Raw genomic sequence first — 17,695 nt, forward strand, 5'->3', positions numbered from 1 at the left:
CTAAGCAGTTTCAACTTCTTCCCCTCATCAAACAAACATTGATTATCCATAGCATGTAAAATCTTTGATACAATTTACTATATATTATCTTTCTTATATAAGGATATCTGAGCACATAATTTTCTGTTATCTGTAAAAAAAAAAAATGAATACAATGATTTTACAATAGGCTCCTTCAGCGTCCTCTGGTGGCCCCTATATGGTACCGACCTACACTTTGAAAATCACCGTCCAGTAAACAGGAAGCGTCTGGAACAAGTAGTCAATAACTGTAATGTGTCATTAAAGTGTAGCACTTAGTAAGAATTACCTTTGGGAGTGGAAGGAGCGCAAGGCAGTATTGACTCAGCATGCAGGTCTTCAACTCCAGACACCCTCCCATATGAATGATACCCGAGTCTTCAGTCTGGAGAAGATAAAACACATCAGTCACGATTTCATTACAGCAGGGAAAGATAAGATCTGGGAAATATTTTGCGATAATGTCGACATCAATCTCGGTGAATAGGTTAATTGTATACACTCTCTCTCTCTCTCTCTCTCTCTCTCTCTCTCTCTCTCTCTCTCTCTCTCTCTCTCTCTCTCTCTCTCTCTCTCTCTCTCTCTCTCTCTCTCTCTCTCTATATATATATATATATATATATATATATATGTATGTATATATATATATGTATATATATAATATTCATGTGATTTGATTAGGGCACCACTTCATCAGTTATAAAGTTAATAGCCTAATTTCCTAAATATAATGATTTATTCCAGTAGGTCGTAAGGCATACAATCAGAATAGGCCTATTTAAAGAGCATTGCAAGCACAACACAATTAATATTATTCCAAGTTTGTTCAAAAAGGGTGCATTGAGAAAATATTGACATAGCTTAAAATGGAGAAAAAACATACATTCACAACCATTGAATAAACGAATGAATAAACTTTAATAAAGAAAAAAGTAAACACGCCCCTTTTTAAACCATCGTCATTCTTGTGCGACAGAAACCGACCTGTCAGCAGTGTTGCCAGATTGGCCAGATTTCCCGCCCAATCGGACGACCTTGGCTGAGGCGCTCTGCATCCAGGCAGTGTTGCAATCTGGCAACACTGCCTGTCAGCCAATCAAGAAATACGAACAGCCCAGATCCGCGAGAAGCACAAGAGTATCGATCACCCGCGGTAGGACGAGCGTTATGCTTTCAAACACTTAACACTTTTCTACATATTATTACACATTACTGGGACCTTAATGATCACAGTGAAAGTGTGTATAAATGAACTTGGTGTTAAAATTAGCCTCAGTTTTGGTGCGTGTTACCTAGTTGTTTACCAGAAGGCTAGTGTTTGCTAGCCAGGCCTAGCCAGGGCCCTGCGACGATCAACTCCCTGCATCGTAAAGTTGACCGACGTCGTTTTAAAATTGAATGTGACAACCCATGAATTAAATGCGGATAAAAATACGTGTTTTTCTCCCTCCCTGCACCCCCGCTGAAGCATTTCCGCGGCCATAACGAGATCGTTGTAGAGTAGTAGTACGCTAGGAAACCATACGGCGTAAGCGCAAAAACCTGCTAACGTTAGCCTGCAAAATAATAACCGAAATATCACCATGACTTCCAGAAGAGGAGGTTATGCCGGTGGAATGGATTCATCTGCGTCTAGTAGTAGTGTGGTTAACAGTGGAAACCGAAAACAAAGCATCATCAACGTCCCCAATCGGACCGGGTCGGAGTCTTGCTACGATCGGAAAGTGGACAAGACTGGGTACGGTTCGCATGGCAACATGACTGTCCCATCCCTAAAATCACGCCTGGCCCCCACTATTCAAAATGCCATGTCTGCCGCAGTGGACACTGTTCTTGGCGAGGTGGTCCTCGTTTTAAACGAGACACAACAAGAGTTGTACAACAAGGAGCAGGAAAACGAGAGACTAAAGGTTCGCCTGGAAGTGTCCGAGCGAGAACTGAAGACACTGCAGGAATGTTTGTGCAGTGCTCAGAAACTGATTGATCAACTTCAGATATCTTACCCGGGCTCTCAAACTCAGTCTGTTTTCGCACCGTCGCTGTCTTCCTTGACGTCTATGAATACGGGAATGGACCGAGATCACCAGAACTCTCGGAACGTGAACGGTTCCGGCGTGGACTTGGGTCTAGGTGGCTCCGTGGACGACTCACTCCACGGTTTCGAACCACGAGATGACTATAAGATGTGCCAGCTGTCAATCCAACCCGATGGATCTGTGACAAACCACTCACTGGACGCCTACACCAACACGGCCCACATGATCAACGATTCAAATAGACAAGGTAAATTATATAATTCATTCATGAATTATACAATGACTCATGGCCTTTGTCTACATGCATCCACATACGATTAAAAATTATATATTTATTAATAAATACAGGCTTTGTATTGTATCTGATGTTATTATTGAGGAGCTTCTTTAGTTCTATTTACCAGCATGCCTGTTTAAGGCTCTGAAGTTGATCTCGTTTGCACCCCCAGATGAACGGCAGTCCCAGCGAGGCAGCGGTTCCGGGTTTGAGATCAAAGAGGAGCAAGGTTTGACCCCAGGCAACGGCCAGTCTTCCAGGAAGGACCAGGGGTTGACCGGGGACGACGGAGAGGCATCTGGCCACAACGTTGGTGACCTTGGCTATGGCCAGGGAGAGGACGGGGGCTCCCAGCGGTCCTTCACCTACCCTCTTCGTCACCCGCGGCCTGTGAGACCCCGCACGGTCCCCCAGAATCAGGGCGCGCTGGACGTACAGAAGGCCGCCGTAAGGACTGTCCCCGGCAGGGTGGACGGTCTGTCCCCGGCCCGGGCGGATGACAACGCCGGCCCCTCTGCGCCTGACCTGACGGTGGAGGTCTCTGCCGACCGCCCCCACCACTGCCTGGAGTGCGGCAAGACGTTCCGCCTGATCTCCAGCCTGAAGAAGCACATCCGCATCCACACGGGCGAGAAGCCGTACCCGTGCGGCGTGTGCGGCCGGCGCTTCCGCGAGTCGGGCGCGCTCAAGACCCACCTGCGCATCCACACGGGCGAAAAGCCCTACTCGTGCTCTGAGTGCGGCAACAGCTTCCGCCACCTGGACGGCCTGCGCAAGCACCGGCGCACGCACACGGGCGAGAAGCCGTACGTGTGCGCCATCTGTGGCAAGCGCCTGAGCCGCCTGCAGCACCTGAAGCACCACCAGCTGATCCACACCGGCGAGCGGCCGTGCTGCTGCCCCTTCTGCAACCGCACCTTCAAGGAGCCGGCCGCGCTGCGCAAGCACGTGCGCACCCACCGCGAGGAGGCGGGGCACCTGGCCATGGGCCCCGCCGAGGAGGTGGACCCCGACGCAATGGACGACATCAACAGCCTGCACCCCGCCGCCCCCTCCCCCCAGATGAGGTTTGGCGAGTGGGGCGGGGAGGAGGACGAGACCTCAGTGGTGGACTGTGTTTAGAGCCACGCTCCACCCCCCCCCCACCCCCTCCGAAGCTACAAAAAAAAACGTATGCTCCATCTGGTGACAAAACTAAAATACTGTTCAAATTGTCTTCCTATTGTTTTTACAAACCTGGCCATCATGGAAGAGTTTTGATTCTCTCGAGTCACACATTCTGGCTCATCTAACCCCAGCTTTGGAGTGTTCTTTTATCAGGGTAGTCCATTTGCGTTTGCCTTTTTCATTTTGTATTGTAGATGTGAACGTAGTTCTGAATATGCGCTTTGTGTTTTGTTCGAGAGCCAACAGTTTGAAGTAGCTGTTCTCATGGCCACGTCGTGTGTTTGTGTGTGTGTGTGTGGGAGCATCGAGAGCAGCTGCTGTTGGGTCAATGTTTTAGTGGCAGAGCAGAGATATGCCATCCATGGTAGTAGCAGGTGCATAGACATGACCCTCAGCCAGTGAGGGGAGCCTCTCTGGTTGGATGTCTCTCCCTGGTTGGCCTGGGAGCCAAGGTGTGATGGGGAGGTTTGACACACAGGATGGATGGATTGACGGATGTAATATGACTTTATCAACTTTTAAGTTTCCACAAGCCTTTATCAAGGTGTGGCCCGAGTATAGCCTGTTGGCGTGTTTGCGGGAAGCACAGCCTTTCTTCAGTGTCGATGCATCGTGCCCTCATCTGTTAGCCTCATCCTTTATATTTTAAAGATCTGCGCATTCAAAGGCTTCTGCTACAGAATGTGATGGGGACTGTTCATTGGTGTGGATAAGGGCAAATGTATTATTACTTCTATCTATCTTGTAAAAAAAATCTTGGCATTTAGACTGTGGGAAGAAAAGGAAGAATTTCATTGTACAACTGAGAACATCTCTTTTGTGCATATGACAAACACTTTGAAATTGAATTGAATAAGATGTGTGGCATCAACATGCCGCATTCAGAGAAATGAAAAACGACTTGATGCCATCTATTGACACTAGTTCATTTGACTGATGGACGGTGGTCCTTGATGCCATCTATTGACACTAGTTCATTTGACTGATGGACGGTGGTCCTTGATGCCATCTATTGACACTAGTTCATTTGACTGATGGACGGTGGTCCTTGATGCCATCTATTGACACTAGTTCATTTGACTGATGGACGGTGGTCCTTTTTGGTCGGCTCGGTGTTGAGATGGACCTTGTGAAATGACGCTGAATTCACTGCCCCTGCTCGACTAGCAGCTTCATTCTGTCTGCCTCAAAATGTCAATCTGTCAAAGTGTCTGACACAACTGGTCTTAAATTCCATCTGTCAAAGGTGTTGACGGATGGAAAGGATTGTCGGTTATGTTGAGTCAAAATGACCGACCACCCTAGAAATTATTTGTGAAACTTTAGGTTGTGCCACAAGTTTGTAATCTGCCGCACTGTGGTGAGGGGACAAGTCCATTTTTCATCACAGGCTAACGCTACAAAACTCTTTTACCATTTTTCTGTATTTAATAACCATGTATTAACAAATGGCATTCCTTTCTTTTTTTTTTTACAACCAGTGTTTCATATTCAAGACATTGAATGGCTCAATGTTTCTAAGATTTTAACCCTCCAAAGTTGCGGCCATTAGCCGAGCCGCATTGGCGCATGCATGTCTAATCATTCCCATGGCACCAACTCTAGGTGAGCTGACTCTGTACATAAGAATGTGACTTACAACACCCTGTCCCCCTTAGCCCAAGTATTGCCCATTGGTCTACGACTGTACTGTAAATATGTAATCTCCTGTATCTTCTTTCCAATGGCAAAGCTTTTGGGCATCAGAACAAGCAGAAAAGGAACATTTCTCTCTGCCTCTCTGAGATATAGATCTACCATTATACACGCTACTTTAATGAGCTTAATGTAATTGTTTAAATGAGAACAATATGTACATACATTTACTAGTGTGTGCCCTTTTTTTATATGGGTTCAACTATGAAACATGTGTCTATACTAGGAACTTTGCCACGGTTGTCCTTACCCCCTCTTAACTAACTTAACTTCTTTTTGGTTCAAGCACATTCTGGGGAGCTTTGCATGAATTTACTTTAAAGTGATCTATTTCAGTCCTGAATCTGGTGTTTACTGAATAAATTTTTCATGCCTCTGTGCTCCAAATATTTTCCCATATAAGTCAACCCTTTTGCCTAAATGTTGTATATTAAAGGGCATTTGTTTATACATTTCTGTGCCCTTTTTTTCTTCTTAATAAGAATTGTATAAGTCAATGATACACTGTACTTTTGTTTAACAACTGTTAAACATCTGCAAGGGAAATACCTACTATATATATAACTATATAAACACTTAATGTATGATTATTTGTGAGTAAGGCTTTCCAAATCCAAGGCTTTCAGTCATGTTTCATCGGTTTATAACCTGGCTAAGGCATGTATGTCCACCCTGACTTTCTCAGTCTTCTGTAAAAACTGGCCTGTTCAATGCCTTTTACTTACGGTTTGTATGTGTTGGTTCTGGTAACCTTTCTTGGCTATCAACAGCTAGATAATAACTGACACAAATGAAGATGGTGTTAAGATTAAAGGTATATGTTTGTAAATTGTGGTAAAGTTAGAAATCTGCACAATTTGTGACACAAATAATCAATATAAGTACAATTTAAGAACATATTATGGTTTTGATCCATTACTCTTGAGTTTTGGACAGTTGAATTGGGTGTGTGAGTATTATAGAATTTAGCATTTATTTAATATCAGATTACCTTTCCTTTTAAATTAATGTTTTCACGTTGTAAAGGTTTGTATATCCTCTGGGCTACGGGACATTTGAATTATGATTTGGGAGGGCATTCAGGGCAATGCCTTATACTTTGGGCAACTGGGACTGCTTTGTGTAGTTCTGATGTTTATACATTTGTAACTTCAAAATTAAAAAACCAGAGCGCCAAATCTATATTAAAGCTCTTATGGTAGAAGTAAAACTGACGTGTCAAAATGAAGCAAAAAAAGAGCAAAAGCTGACGTATACCATGAATGCAAACTAACATAACATATAGGCGCTCATAGTACTGCAACATCTTCCTTCTTTATTACGTATAATTAAACTGAAAGACTTAGCAAATCAAGTATCAATGTGAACATTTGTATTGAAGTTCATTATTGCATGAAGCCGGGCCAATGGCATTGCAATGCCTGCCTCCGGTATAACCCATGTCAATGAGACAAAATGATAACATAAGGATGGTTTATAATGTCAATCAACTATGAGCGCTGAAATGAATGTGTAAACTGTTAGTTAATTAATGATAACCAAATTAGGATGAGGAAATGGAGGGTTTACTTTGAAGCGTAGTTTCAACACATTAGGCCTCTAATAATATGAATGAGGGTTATTACCAGTTATTGTACAGTGTTTGAGCAAGTTAAAAACCATGTGTTAGCAGAGGATGGTTTCGATCCATCGACCTCTGGGTTATGGGCCCAGCACGCTTCCGCTGCGCCACTCTGCTCTGGAGCTCTGAAAATACACAAGCTGAATAAGATTACTAGTACAGTAATTTGTGAGACTGCACAAAGCCACTGGATCTAGACATAGGACTATGACAACTAATTTGCATTGTATGTTGATACACTATCCACGTTATTTCATTACAAAATGGATATGCACAGATACCTGGGAACACCTATATATGTTATAAGGAGATGCAGAATTTAATCTAAATATCAAACAATCTGAGAATAAAGTCAGTTATGTGGCCTGCCAAGTCTAAAGTTGTTTAAATATTGTCGTACAATCGTATAGGCCTATTGTAGAAGGCAAAAGAAGAAATTATAGCAGAGGATGGTTTCGATCCATCGACCTCTGGGTTATGGGCCCAGCACGCTTCCGCTGCGCCACTCTGCTCCGGGACTAAAAGGGTACATATTTCTTTAAATCACATACTGTCACATGCATTGTCAGTTCTGAGAGATGACGAACAGGGTATAGTTAGATCTATTATAAGACCTAAATGGCCTGGAAGGTCTTCTTTTAACGGTTTAAGAAAACGACAGAACAATTTTCTTTCCGCGATTAACTTTTCGGCTAAACAGGCTACAACAGGCTACCAGAGGAATACAAAGGTTAACTTAAGCATCCAAACAAAGTTTCAGAACCTCGTTTTCTGTATTGTCGTTCCCCCAACAACGGATTGTCGTCCTCTCAGATGACGGAGGCGGTGTTGAGCCGCAGAGAAGCTCGGTCTCCATTCCGTGCTTTTGTACCCTGGGGGGATAAAACAGCGAGAACAACCATGCTCTCGAGTTCTTGGAGTGCCGCAAAGGTAAAAACACAGTGCGCCAACCTGAGACATTGTTAACATTACTTTATACAAGGGGCAGTATGCAATGAGACATAGATTAAGATAGACAACATTGGTCTATCCGTCTAGCAGAGTGGCGCAGCGGAAGGGTGCTGGGCCCATAACCCAGAGGTCGATGGATCGAAACCATCCTCTGCTATAACTTGGTCTTTTGCCATATACAGTGTAAGACAATACTTACATAATATAAGACTTGCAGGCTTATATAACTGACTTTATAGTCAGTTAGTTATATATAGTTATACCATCTCTTTATAAATATGTAGGTGTTCCTAGGTATCTGTGAATATTTATTTTATACATGTGTTTATACATGCATTTCTATATAGGAGGAAAGTACGAAAAAGACCGTTGTCTAAGCATATTTGCCGAGCAGAGTGGCGCAGCGGAAGCGTGCTGGGCCCATAACCCAGAGGTCGATGGATCGAAACCATCCTCTGCTATAACGTGGAATTTTGCCATCTACAATTTAAGATTGTAAAACAATACTTATACAATATAAGACTTGGCAGGCTTAAATATCTAACACTATATAGTTATAGATCCAGTTCTTTATCTCTTTATAACATATGTAAGTCTCCCCAGGTATCTGTGAATATTCATTTAGTAATAAAATAACAAAGTGGATAGTGAACCAATATTAACTGACAATACAAAATTGTTTTTATTGTCCTATGTCTTGATCCAGTGGCTTTGTGCAGTTATACAAATTATCCTTCAATGTTGAGCCTCAGGTTTTTATTAACGATTATCCATCCTAAAGTAGAAAATGCAGGAAATGGCCAATTTCCCTTTAACATATAGAATGTGTGTTTGTTTGTTTAAGTCTGTGTATGTGCTTATGTGTGTGTTGGTGGGTTAAAGTGTGTGTGTGTGTGTGTGTGTGTGTGTGTGTGTGTGTGTGTGTGTGTGTGTGTGTGTGTGTGTGTGTGTGTGTGTGTGTGTGTGTGTGTGTGTGTGTGTGTGTGTGTGTGTGTGTGTGTGGTGTGTGTGCGCGTGTGTTTGTCTGTGTATGTGCAAATGGTGGCAGATGGAAATGTTGTATGTGAACTCCATGCAGTCACCTCCTTAGTGACCTCAAGTAAACATTCTCCCTTTTTTTAAGAGAGGAAGTGACTCAACCACACTCAATCTTATCCCTTTCTCCCCACACCTTTCTACCCCCCCCCCCCTCTTTCTCTTTCTCTCTCTTTTGCTCTCTCTGTAAAAGAAGGAGAAGAGCTTTCTTGGCGTGTCAAGTAAAACCATGTCATTGCCAAAGCAGTCTAACAATTAGGCAAATGAAGAAAAACAAGGTACTATAAAGGGTAAAAATAGATAACCTCTCTTTTTCTCTCTGTTATTCTTCTCACTGGGAAACCTCTGGGGCCAAACACTAACCGTTGCATGGAGGATAGTGGGAGGATATGCTTCCATAGGATATGTGTTGGTGATTAAAGTCCATTGGTAGTCTTCTTTTTATGAGGAGTTTGAGGTCCTTTTCTCATCACAACAGGTCACAATCGCACTGCAGTGATCGTACATTATTGTTTGTGGTTGTTTGTTAGCATGTGGAGTGTGTAATCCATGGGAAGTGTGTGTTCCTTATGTCTTGGTATGACTGGTGGCCAGACGTTGGGAAGCTCTCTCTCTCTCTCTCTCTCTCTCTCTCTCTCTCTCTCTCTCTCTCTCTCTCTCTCTCTCTCACTATTATTTCCAAAGTAGCACATCTTGTTTTTCTCTCCCCAAAACATAGTCAAGTCACTTTGAGAAGATTTGGCATTTAATTTAAGATGATGCAGTCCTGTCCTATTAACACCCACACGCTACCCCGGGCCGTTGTCGTTTTCTAGACAGGGGGTTTGGGGTGAAAACAGCGCTTAGCTCCTGTACTGCCTGGCCTGCTGCCAGCTTTCTCCAGCGAGGATTGGCTCACCAAGAGTCCTCTCTCCTCCCTTCTTTCTTTAACCTCTCATACGCACACTCAAAGCTATCCCATGGAACAGAGGGCCAGCACGCAGGCTACCAGAAGAAGATCACTCACTTGAAATAACTTTTCAACCCCCTTGGTAACCGGGTAACCCAAAACTAACCAACCAAGATGTCGAACTTTTCGCTGAGACCAAAGGGATTAACTAAGTACGCGAGAACAGTTATTTATTTTTCATAAAAGGCATGAGTTTTTTTTCTTCCAGAAATTTTCGCTTTATGGGACGTATGTCACGGACGGCCGTCCCAGGAAAAACTGAATAAATCGAATCAAACACAGGCAAGCATAGCATAACGCTTCGCTGGGTCTCAACCTGCAGCTCGGTTTAACCCATCGGACGGGCCGACTTCTCTGCGTGGACGGTGACGGTGAAAGATGCCAGAATGCCCAATCTAATCCCCCGTCTGCTGCTCGTCTGGCTGATCGTCCACAAGCTGGTGTGGTGCACCGAGCGCTCCTCCACACGGGAGCGCTTCAAGGTGGTCATCGCACCGCTCATTTGCAAACGGATCTGTTACGCTAACGGCCACTGCCAGGATACCTGCGAGCAAGGCAGCAACACCACACTCATAGGAGAGAATGGACGGGCGGGAGACACGCTCACGGGGCCAGGGTTCACCGTCGGTGAGTCATTGAGTCATACTTAACAATAGTTTCATGAACAATTTAGGCCAAGGATTGAGGCTAATGGGATATTCAATATTCGTGAACCTGTCCTAGACCATGTGTTTCTAGTAGAGTATAGCCTTTAACTTCATCAGCGGGTCAGATGCCTTCTCTTCAATATAAACCATATGGAAGAGAAAGGCCTGTTTTGAATGCCTTGCTGATTATGCTTTTCGTGGCAATGGCTTCGTCTCACCCCCCCCCCCCCCCCAACTCCCCTCCCTCCCCCCCCAACTCCCCTCCCTCCCCCTGTCCCCTTATTATCAGTAGTAGACCCAGAAGTATGTGGAATAAATAGCAATCTCATGCTGTGAAGATCAGTGAGAAGGATTTAAATAGCTGTACCCTTGGATATTACTGTAGCGCCTCCACAGAGTCTGCTTGGCCAGAGATTAGGCCGTGGTTCAGAACAACTGGCAAGACATTGACACCTTCTCACTCCCACAGTTTCTACGAAAACAATTGAACAAAACGCACACTAATTAAACACAACATACATTGCTGTAGGTATTGAAACCCTTGTGTCTGGACTGGAGGCACATTGATATTATTCCTATTACATATTAACATGGAGTTGAATGTAGGAAAACATTGCTGTTAATCTCCATGTTGGAATCACAATGGACATCCATTATGCTTAGTACTGATCACATAACTACAATACATATTTTCAATGATTTTAGAGCTCAGCACTATAGTGTAACATAACTATTTGTTAGGTGATATTATTGAGTTACAGGCGTTATTGATGACTTCAGCTACAGCAGGCACAAACGTTAGTTAGCCACGGCACTTATTTTTGATCGTCCAATCAGATGCTTTTTGCTGTGCTGCGTGGTTTAAGTAGGCCTGGACAACACAAATTAAGAAGCCCACATCCAGTAGCTGTAGTATCAAATCTGTTGGTGTATATTAGTGGAAGGAAGGTCGCTAGGAGCTATACAGTTGACACCTGGAGCTGTCGATAGCTACCTCCCCTGGCTCCTTTTCTGCTCTCTCCTCTCTCCTTCTTCAGTGTACATTTGTTTAACTCCTGTGCACACATCTTCCAAAGACAAACTTCTAGTGAATTCTCAGAATACCTCACGTTGCTTCCCATCAATTCTGCAGATCAAACCCCTTTTTTCTTTTTTCTTTTTTCAATCAACATCTGAGGTCTATCTAGGGTGCGATGCAGGCAGTCTCAGAAAGGCCTTGAGTGACTCAACTCTAAAAAGTGGGCACCAGTTTCGAGAGAGAGTGCGAGCGAGAGAAAGAGGGCCATGGTGTAGCAGGAGCGAGATGGGGTCTTTTTCCGTCTGCTTTGGAATGTTGCGTGGACTGGTGGAATTTTCTCACCCGTCTGTTAAAATGGCCGTGACCATTACCTTATTTGGGGATTGAGAGAAGACGACAGGAACGGTCAGAGGGAACTACTTGTCTGGTCATCTGGTCTATATTTATCTAATATGAAATCAAAAGGTTCATGACTGAGATGTTTAATTAGGTCTGTTGCGTCACAGCACCCATATGTGCAACAACTGGCACGGCGGGGCTATATTTCAAACAACCCACAGTCTGGTAGCTGTAGTTGTTAATGTCGTAGCATGCGGTTAGAAGCATCGGCCGTAGTAGCCGTGAGTCGTCTAAGCGAAAGAAAGAAAAGGTTCTCATTGTTAACGTTTTTGGATTAGTTTATAACCCAGTAATTCCCTAATCCTCAGGAATGGAAAGGGATTTTTAGAATAGCAGTGGGTGGAATTCCAGGCCACCTGGGCAAGGTGTATGCCAACTGTCCTTCTGACCTTGAACACAACACAAAGCGCCTACCAGGCAAGAATCTGGATCATTGTGGATCATACAATACATTACCATACATCATAGTTTCCCAAAGGAGAGGTTACCAATTAGTTACTTTCACCACAGGATCTGTTATGCTTCATTAAACAACTGTCCCGGGGGGAGACGATTAAAAGTGTGATGTATGTAACTCCATTAATACTGGGTTGTGTTGGTATATTGCACTATTGCACTACATTGGAGATCCACTCAGCTTCCCTCAGATCAGCCAGGGAAGCCACAGAGATGCCATTTTCAATTTATTCATAACAAGATCCTTTGAGAAATTCCAAGTGAGTTTGTGCTCTGTGAGGCAGAACAGGTATGGCTGTTTAACTCAAGGCTGGGTGGATTCTGTTTGGATGTGAGAGTCAAACGTCATGACCAAACCGAACATTATGAAACGGAACATTCTTCTCCAGATCTCTGCTTCACCACATTCTGCAACGGATTGTCAGATTGTACTACAGGATGTACTAACTACGTAATACATAATGCACTTCAGATGGATACAACTTACATGTTGTACTGCAGTGGAGAATGCATGAAGACATTGTAGTTTATATAGAACACACTGTACTACAGTCTACTATCTTTACGTGTAAACAAAATATAGAATAAACTTCAAACTGTAATACTTACAGACTGTTACTATACAGACTTAACTACACACTAAAGAGAGCAAAGAGCGTAAACGGAATGACTGCAGATACTAAATACTGTAACACAGACTGAACAAAATGGACTGTACTACAAACTGTAAACAGACTGCGGACATGTCAATACTACATATGGTGCGTCAAGCTGCCTTAGACAGTACTATATACTGTACCTCTGACTACAGTTTGGACTACCCACTGACCAGAGATCAAGCATGAATAACAGCAGGGCTTGAGGAATTGGCCCATGTTCTAGACCTGAATCAATACCACATTTGGCCTTCTCTTTCTCTCTCTCTCTTCCTTTCATTTCCCTCTCCTTTCCCATGGTTGAAGATAGATCAGAGACAGATACAGGGTGAGAGAAACCAAAAGGTGAAAGCATGCATCACAGATTGGGCTGTACATTCCCTATTGTTGAGGAGACATAATGATTTACACGTGGAATAAGTATTCATTACAGTTCTAGAGTTGTGCAACTAGAAGCGATTAACCAATTGCTCTCTCTGGAGAATGGTATATCCCTAGCTTTTCCCACAGAATTTAGCGTTTGTGCCCGTTCGGGCAAGAGCACTCATCTGAGCGTTGGTGACATCAGCATCTCCTCCTTCTACACATGCTAGTGGTCCTCTCACCTCGGCTGCTGAGCACCATCACAGCTCCACCTCTTACCATGTCTCCCTGGAGGACCCAGCTGGAACATGTGTGCTGGTCTCTCGACTGTTCTGTTCTGGAATCCCAACCCAAAGGTCCTGGGTTCAATCCCCACCAAACCAGGACTAGCTGTTAGGCCTCCTGAGCAAATTCCACAACCTCTAACATCTTTTGTTCAATGATCACCTGTGTCTGTTTGAGAAAAGGTTATTGTTGACCAAATGTCCCCATTTATTAGAAGTAAGCCATTTAGGAGACTTGGAGACTTACCGATCTAGGTCATTATAGAGCGCTGGATGGTAGGGTTTGGGGCGTCTTGCTGAAGTAGTCCTGGAGTTAGGCTCCGGACACTGGAGGTTCGAACACGCCACCGTTTGGCTGGAAATTATTGATTGCCATAGCCATCACACTATCCTTAACCCCACATATGCCCTTTCAGGACTGTACCATAGTCGGAAAATGCACTAAACTTAGGACTGAAGGTTAAGAAACGAATTGCCCATGCTCCCAAACATGGAAGAGCAAGAGGGCTTGGATATACCAGGTTTTCCTGCCCCAGCTGAGTGATGTGTCCACCCTTTGACCTGTGAGTAATTTGGTTTTGGTTTCCCCTCGGTTAGGATCACTCAGAGAGGAGCAGGGTTTGTTTTCCTACGTTTAGGAAGAGGGTTTGCCTTACCTTTCCAAGCCCCCTCCTCGCTCTCCGCCCCTCACTCTCTCTCCCCAACACACACATACTCACTACTTTCTAACACAATCTCTCTATCCCCCTAGTACTCACTTCCTTCTCCCCCAAAACTCCTCTCTCCCGGCTCCTGGTTCTCAGTAAGAGGTGGACATATATTGTGTTAATTCGAAGTGGTGAAATGTTAATACCATACATACAGCTACAGACTAAGACCTTGCTGCTGCATGCATTCTACGTAAACGACAGTGATACTGTGATATATGGTTTCGTTTAGAGTACTATCAGTTAGGTTTCAATCAGACAAATAATTGATCATTTCACAACCTGCGTCGCTAAATTAATTCCGGCTATATTGATTGAGACACTTTTGAAAAGCCAGCACATCTAGATACAGATGGATGTAGTCCCGGAATTCACTTATTTTGGTTTGGTAAACTAAACACAGCCCAACGCAAAGCACCAATTACAGGTCTTCCTGAGGTGACAATGAGGGAATACTATGTGTACGTATGTGTGGGTGTGTGTCTTTGTGTTTGTTTGTGTGTGTGTTGCTGGCGGTTGAACGTTTTTGCAATCTATTTCAACCTTACACAAACAGTCCTCACTCCTATCTTTAACCCAAAAACCATGGAGAAACTGAGTTGTTATTTAAAGTTTCCACCGTGGAATGCAAGTGCTTACCGATTTGCAACGATGACGCGCAGGTCTGCAGCCTACTCACTGGTTAGGAGTCTGTATGTGGAGGCCTAGGGTTTGAGGCCTGGCGGTCTATGGCTTAAAGGGGACATATTATGAAAACAACACTTTTCCTGGGAAAACACACGCACACAACCTTTGAAAAAAGTCTGTACATGATTTTTTGAGTGAGATATTCATTTCTGAAAGTACCCCGCCTACAGTTACCAGACGAGCGAGTCGCTTTCGGCACCCCCTCCTACGTAGGAAGGGGGCACAGTTGAATATTACCTCACGCTTCCCCACTCCCCTCCAATCAGAGCATAGATACGATTTTGTGGACCAGCGGACGAGCAGCTCCGGCGGAGGGAACTCGGCTGAAGCTCTCCGGACTGCCGCGGAAGCTTCGGCGACAGTCCGGAGGAGGAGACATGGAGGAGAAAGGGATTGTACTCCCGGAGCTGGGCTGCCGGACTGCCACCGAGCTCCCCCCGCCCGCTCCGGCAGCTCCTGCGTGGGTAGCTCGGCGGCAGTCCGGCAGCCCAGCCCAGCCCAGACTTTACGAGTCTTTACTTGTTGTGGAAGTACCAGACGTATAAAGACGCAGTCTTTATGATTCATAATATCATCCGAGGCGCACTTAGCTTTTGACCCTAATATTAGATATAATATTATATAAATACCCATACATAATATTATTATTATTATATTATATAGTTAATGAGCTCCAGGGCTGATTCCCAAAGTGAAGGCTGCAGCCTTGCTAGGACGCGTCCTTGCTAGTCGCGTCCTATGGAGTTGAGACTTGAGTGCTAGCTCGAGTGCTTCCTAGCGTTTGTAACGTCGGACTTTGGGAACGACTTGGTAGTGTGGAAGCGCTTCCGCTTCCGCTTTTTAATACTGCGTGTCCGCTTGTAAACACATGTGCGCTTATGAATAAAACATGGCAGCAATCAAGCTGATCGATATTTATTTGACTTTTGTCTGTTATGAATGCGGTCATGTCTCCTTCGCATGGAGCCTCTTTGGGGAAGTCACAAAAGCTTTGTTGTGGTTGATCGAATTGTCTTTATTAAAAGGAAAATCCATTCAATTTTTATAAAACTAAGTGAAATTGTCTGAGAACTGAATTCATGCATCACATTTACAGTACGGTTGATTACTATTATGCAGGGGGGAAAAGACAAAGAAAGAGATGATAAACGTGTATTTATTTGGATATATTATTTAACTGATCTGATTCATTCATTCATATATGCCTACAATCTACCAGTGCTTTGAACACATAAGTATATCATATAAAATACAATTAAATACGTTCATTAAGAATTACAAACATTGCAAATGATCGGTTGTGCATTAATTTTACAACATTGGATAGTGGCACTATCCCTTCCACCGGTAAACAAATGTTTGTGCGCCACCCTAAGGCGCACAAACGCCTCCGTTTGCTGGGCTGACCCTAAAAAAACGATTCAACACAAACATAAATAGGTATACATAAATAATGTAAACTTGTGAGCGAGTAAATTGACATTGGTGACAGTGGTGTTTAACACCAGCTACGTCCATGCAAAATATAGCAACGTATCATTAAGTTGCAAAAACGTTTGAAAAGTGGCACAGGTCTTTAGGCTTGATTATTTGCATTAACATGATGAATCTATAAAAAGCAATACGGCACAAAATATTTCTGAAAACTAATATAACTAATATAACAAAAACGCAGAGGATTGTGGGTAGTTTTGGCTCGTCTAGGATGCAGCGATGCATCCTTGAAAAATCTCGGAATTCTCAAAAACAAAGGACGCAAAAATGGCGCGGCTTTCGAGTGTCCTCAACATTGGAACAGTGCTTGTCGGCGTTCTATGACGTAGCGTCCTTAAAAGGGCGGCCGTTGAGCATGCTTCCTTGACATTGGGAAACAGCCCAGGAGTCCGCAAATGGCAACAATCCCTTCTCCTCCATGCTGTGGTTCAGTCTGACAGCTCATTGGTCAATGGGCAGCAGCAGCTCATTTGCATTAAAGCTACAGACACCAGAAACAGCGCATTCTGAAGGGACTGAAACAGAGGGGAATAGCGGTAGGCGAGATCCTTTTTCATAAAAGCTATTTCCAGCAAACAGCTTCAAAAACGTGTTTTCGGGAACTCAAATACTATGTTTACTTGTTGGGAAAACACCATAATATGTCACCTTTAAGGCATTGAGGTCTATGGTATGAGGCATGGAGGTCTTTGGTTTGAGGCCTGGCGGACTATGGTTTGAGGCATCGAGGTCTATGGTTTGATACCTGGAGGTCTATGGTTTGAGGCCTGGAGGTCTTTGGTTTGAGGCCTGGCGGACTATGGTTTGAGGCCTGGAGGTCTATGGTTTGATTGTTTCTCTAGGGAATTATGTACACTGTACACTTTTTTTTTTTTGGAGCATTTTTACTCAAGTACCTTCAAATCTGTGACAAAGATTTGTTTATTGTGAGAATACAGATTTTCTTTAATGTAAGTCCTCTTTTCACTGCGAACCATAAGGAACCACCTGCATTTCAAGGCATCCGGGAACACCATCCTGGAGCAGGGGTCCTTTCCTTCTTACCTCTCGCCCTTCCCAAGGTTTTCTTATTTTCCCACTCATTCTAAACTCTGTCCCAGCTCATGAACTGGGGGTCACAGGGTTCTGTTGAGGCTCCATCCGACAACGGGCCAGGGATGGTGTTTATGGCCTGTATCCATAAACACAACTCGGTTGGAGCAGAACCTCTGCTGTGGGTGAGTTCAGGTTGA

At 44.0% G+C, this 17,695-nt stretch overlaps 2 protein-coding genes across 2 annotated transcripts in view; both read left to right on the top strand.

The window, feature by feature from the left end:
• Nucleotides 1-5,646, top strand: part of si:ch1073-224n8.1 (zinc finger protein 697) — a 6,369-nt gene extending 723 nt beyond the window's left edge. Inside the window, exons 2-3 of the mRNA XM_060055769.1 lie at nt 1,616-2,304; nt 2,507-5,646. Of these exons, the coding sequence (XP_059911752.1) occupies nt 1,616-2,304; nt 2,507-3,456 (1,639 nt within the window). The 3' untranslated portion in view covers nt 3,457-5,646. The remainder of the gene's footprint in view (nt 1-1,615; nt 2,305-2,506) is intronic.
• Nucleotides 5,647-9,707: 4,061 nt separating this feature from the next.
• Nucleotides 9,708-17,695, top strand: part of ltbp3 (latent transforming growth factor beta binding protein 3) — a 41,770-nt gene continuing 33,782 nt past the window's right edge. The window contains 1 exon segment of the mRNA XM_060055668.1: nt 9,708-10,379. Coding sequence (XP_059911651.1) covers nt 10,139-10,379 — 241 coding nt within the window. The 5' untranslated portion in view covers nt 9,708-10,138.

The sequence above is a fragment of the Gadus macrocephalus genome, chromosome 7 (assembly GCF_031168955.1).
Source record: "Gadus macrocephalus chromosome 7, ASM3116895v1".
In the NCBI taxonomy this organism is placed as follows: Eukaryota; Metazoa; Chordata; class Actinopteri; order Gadiformes; family Gadidae; genus Gadus; species Gadus macrocephalus.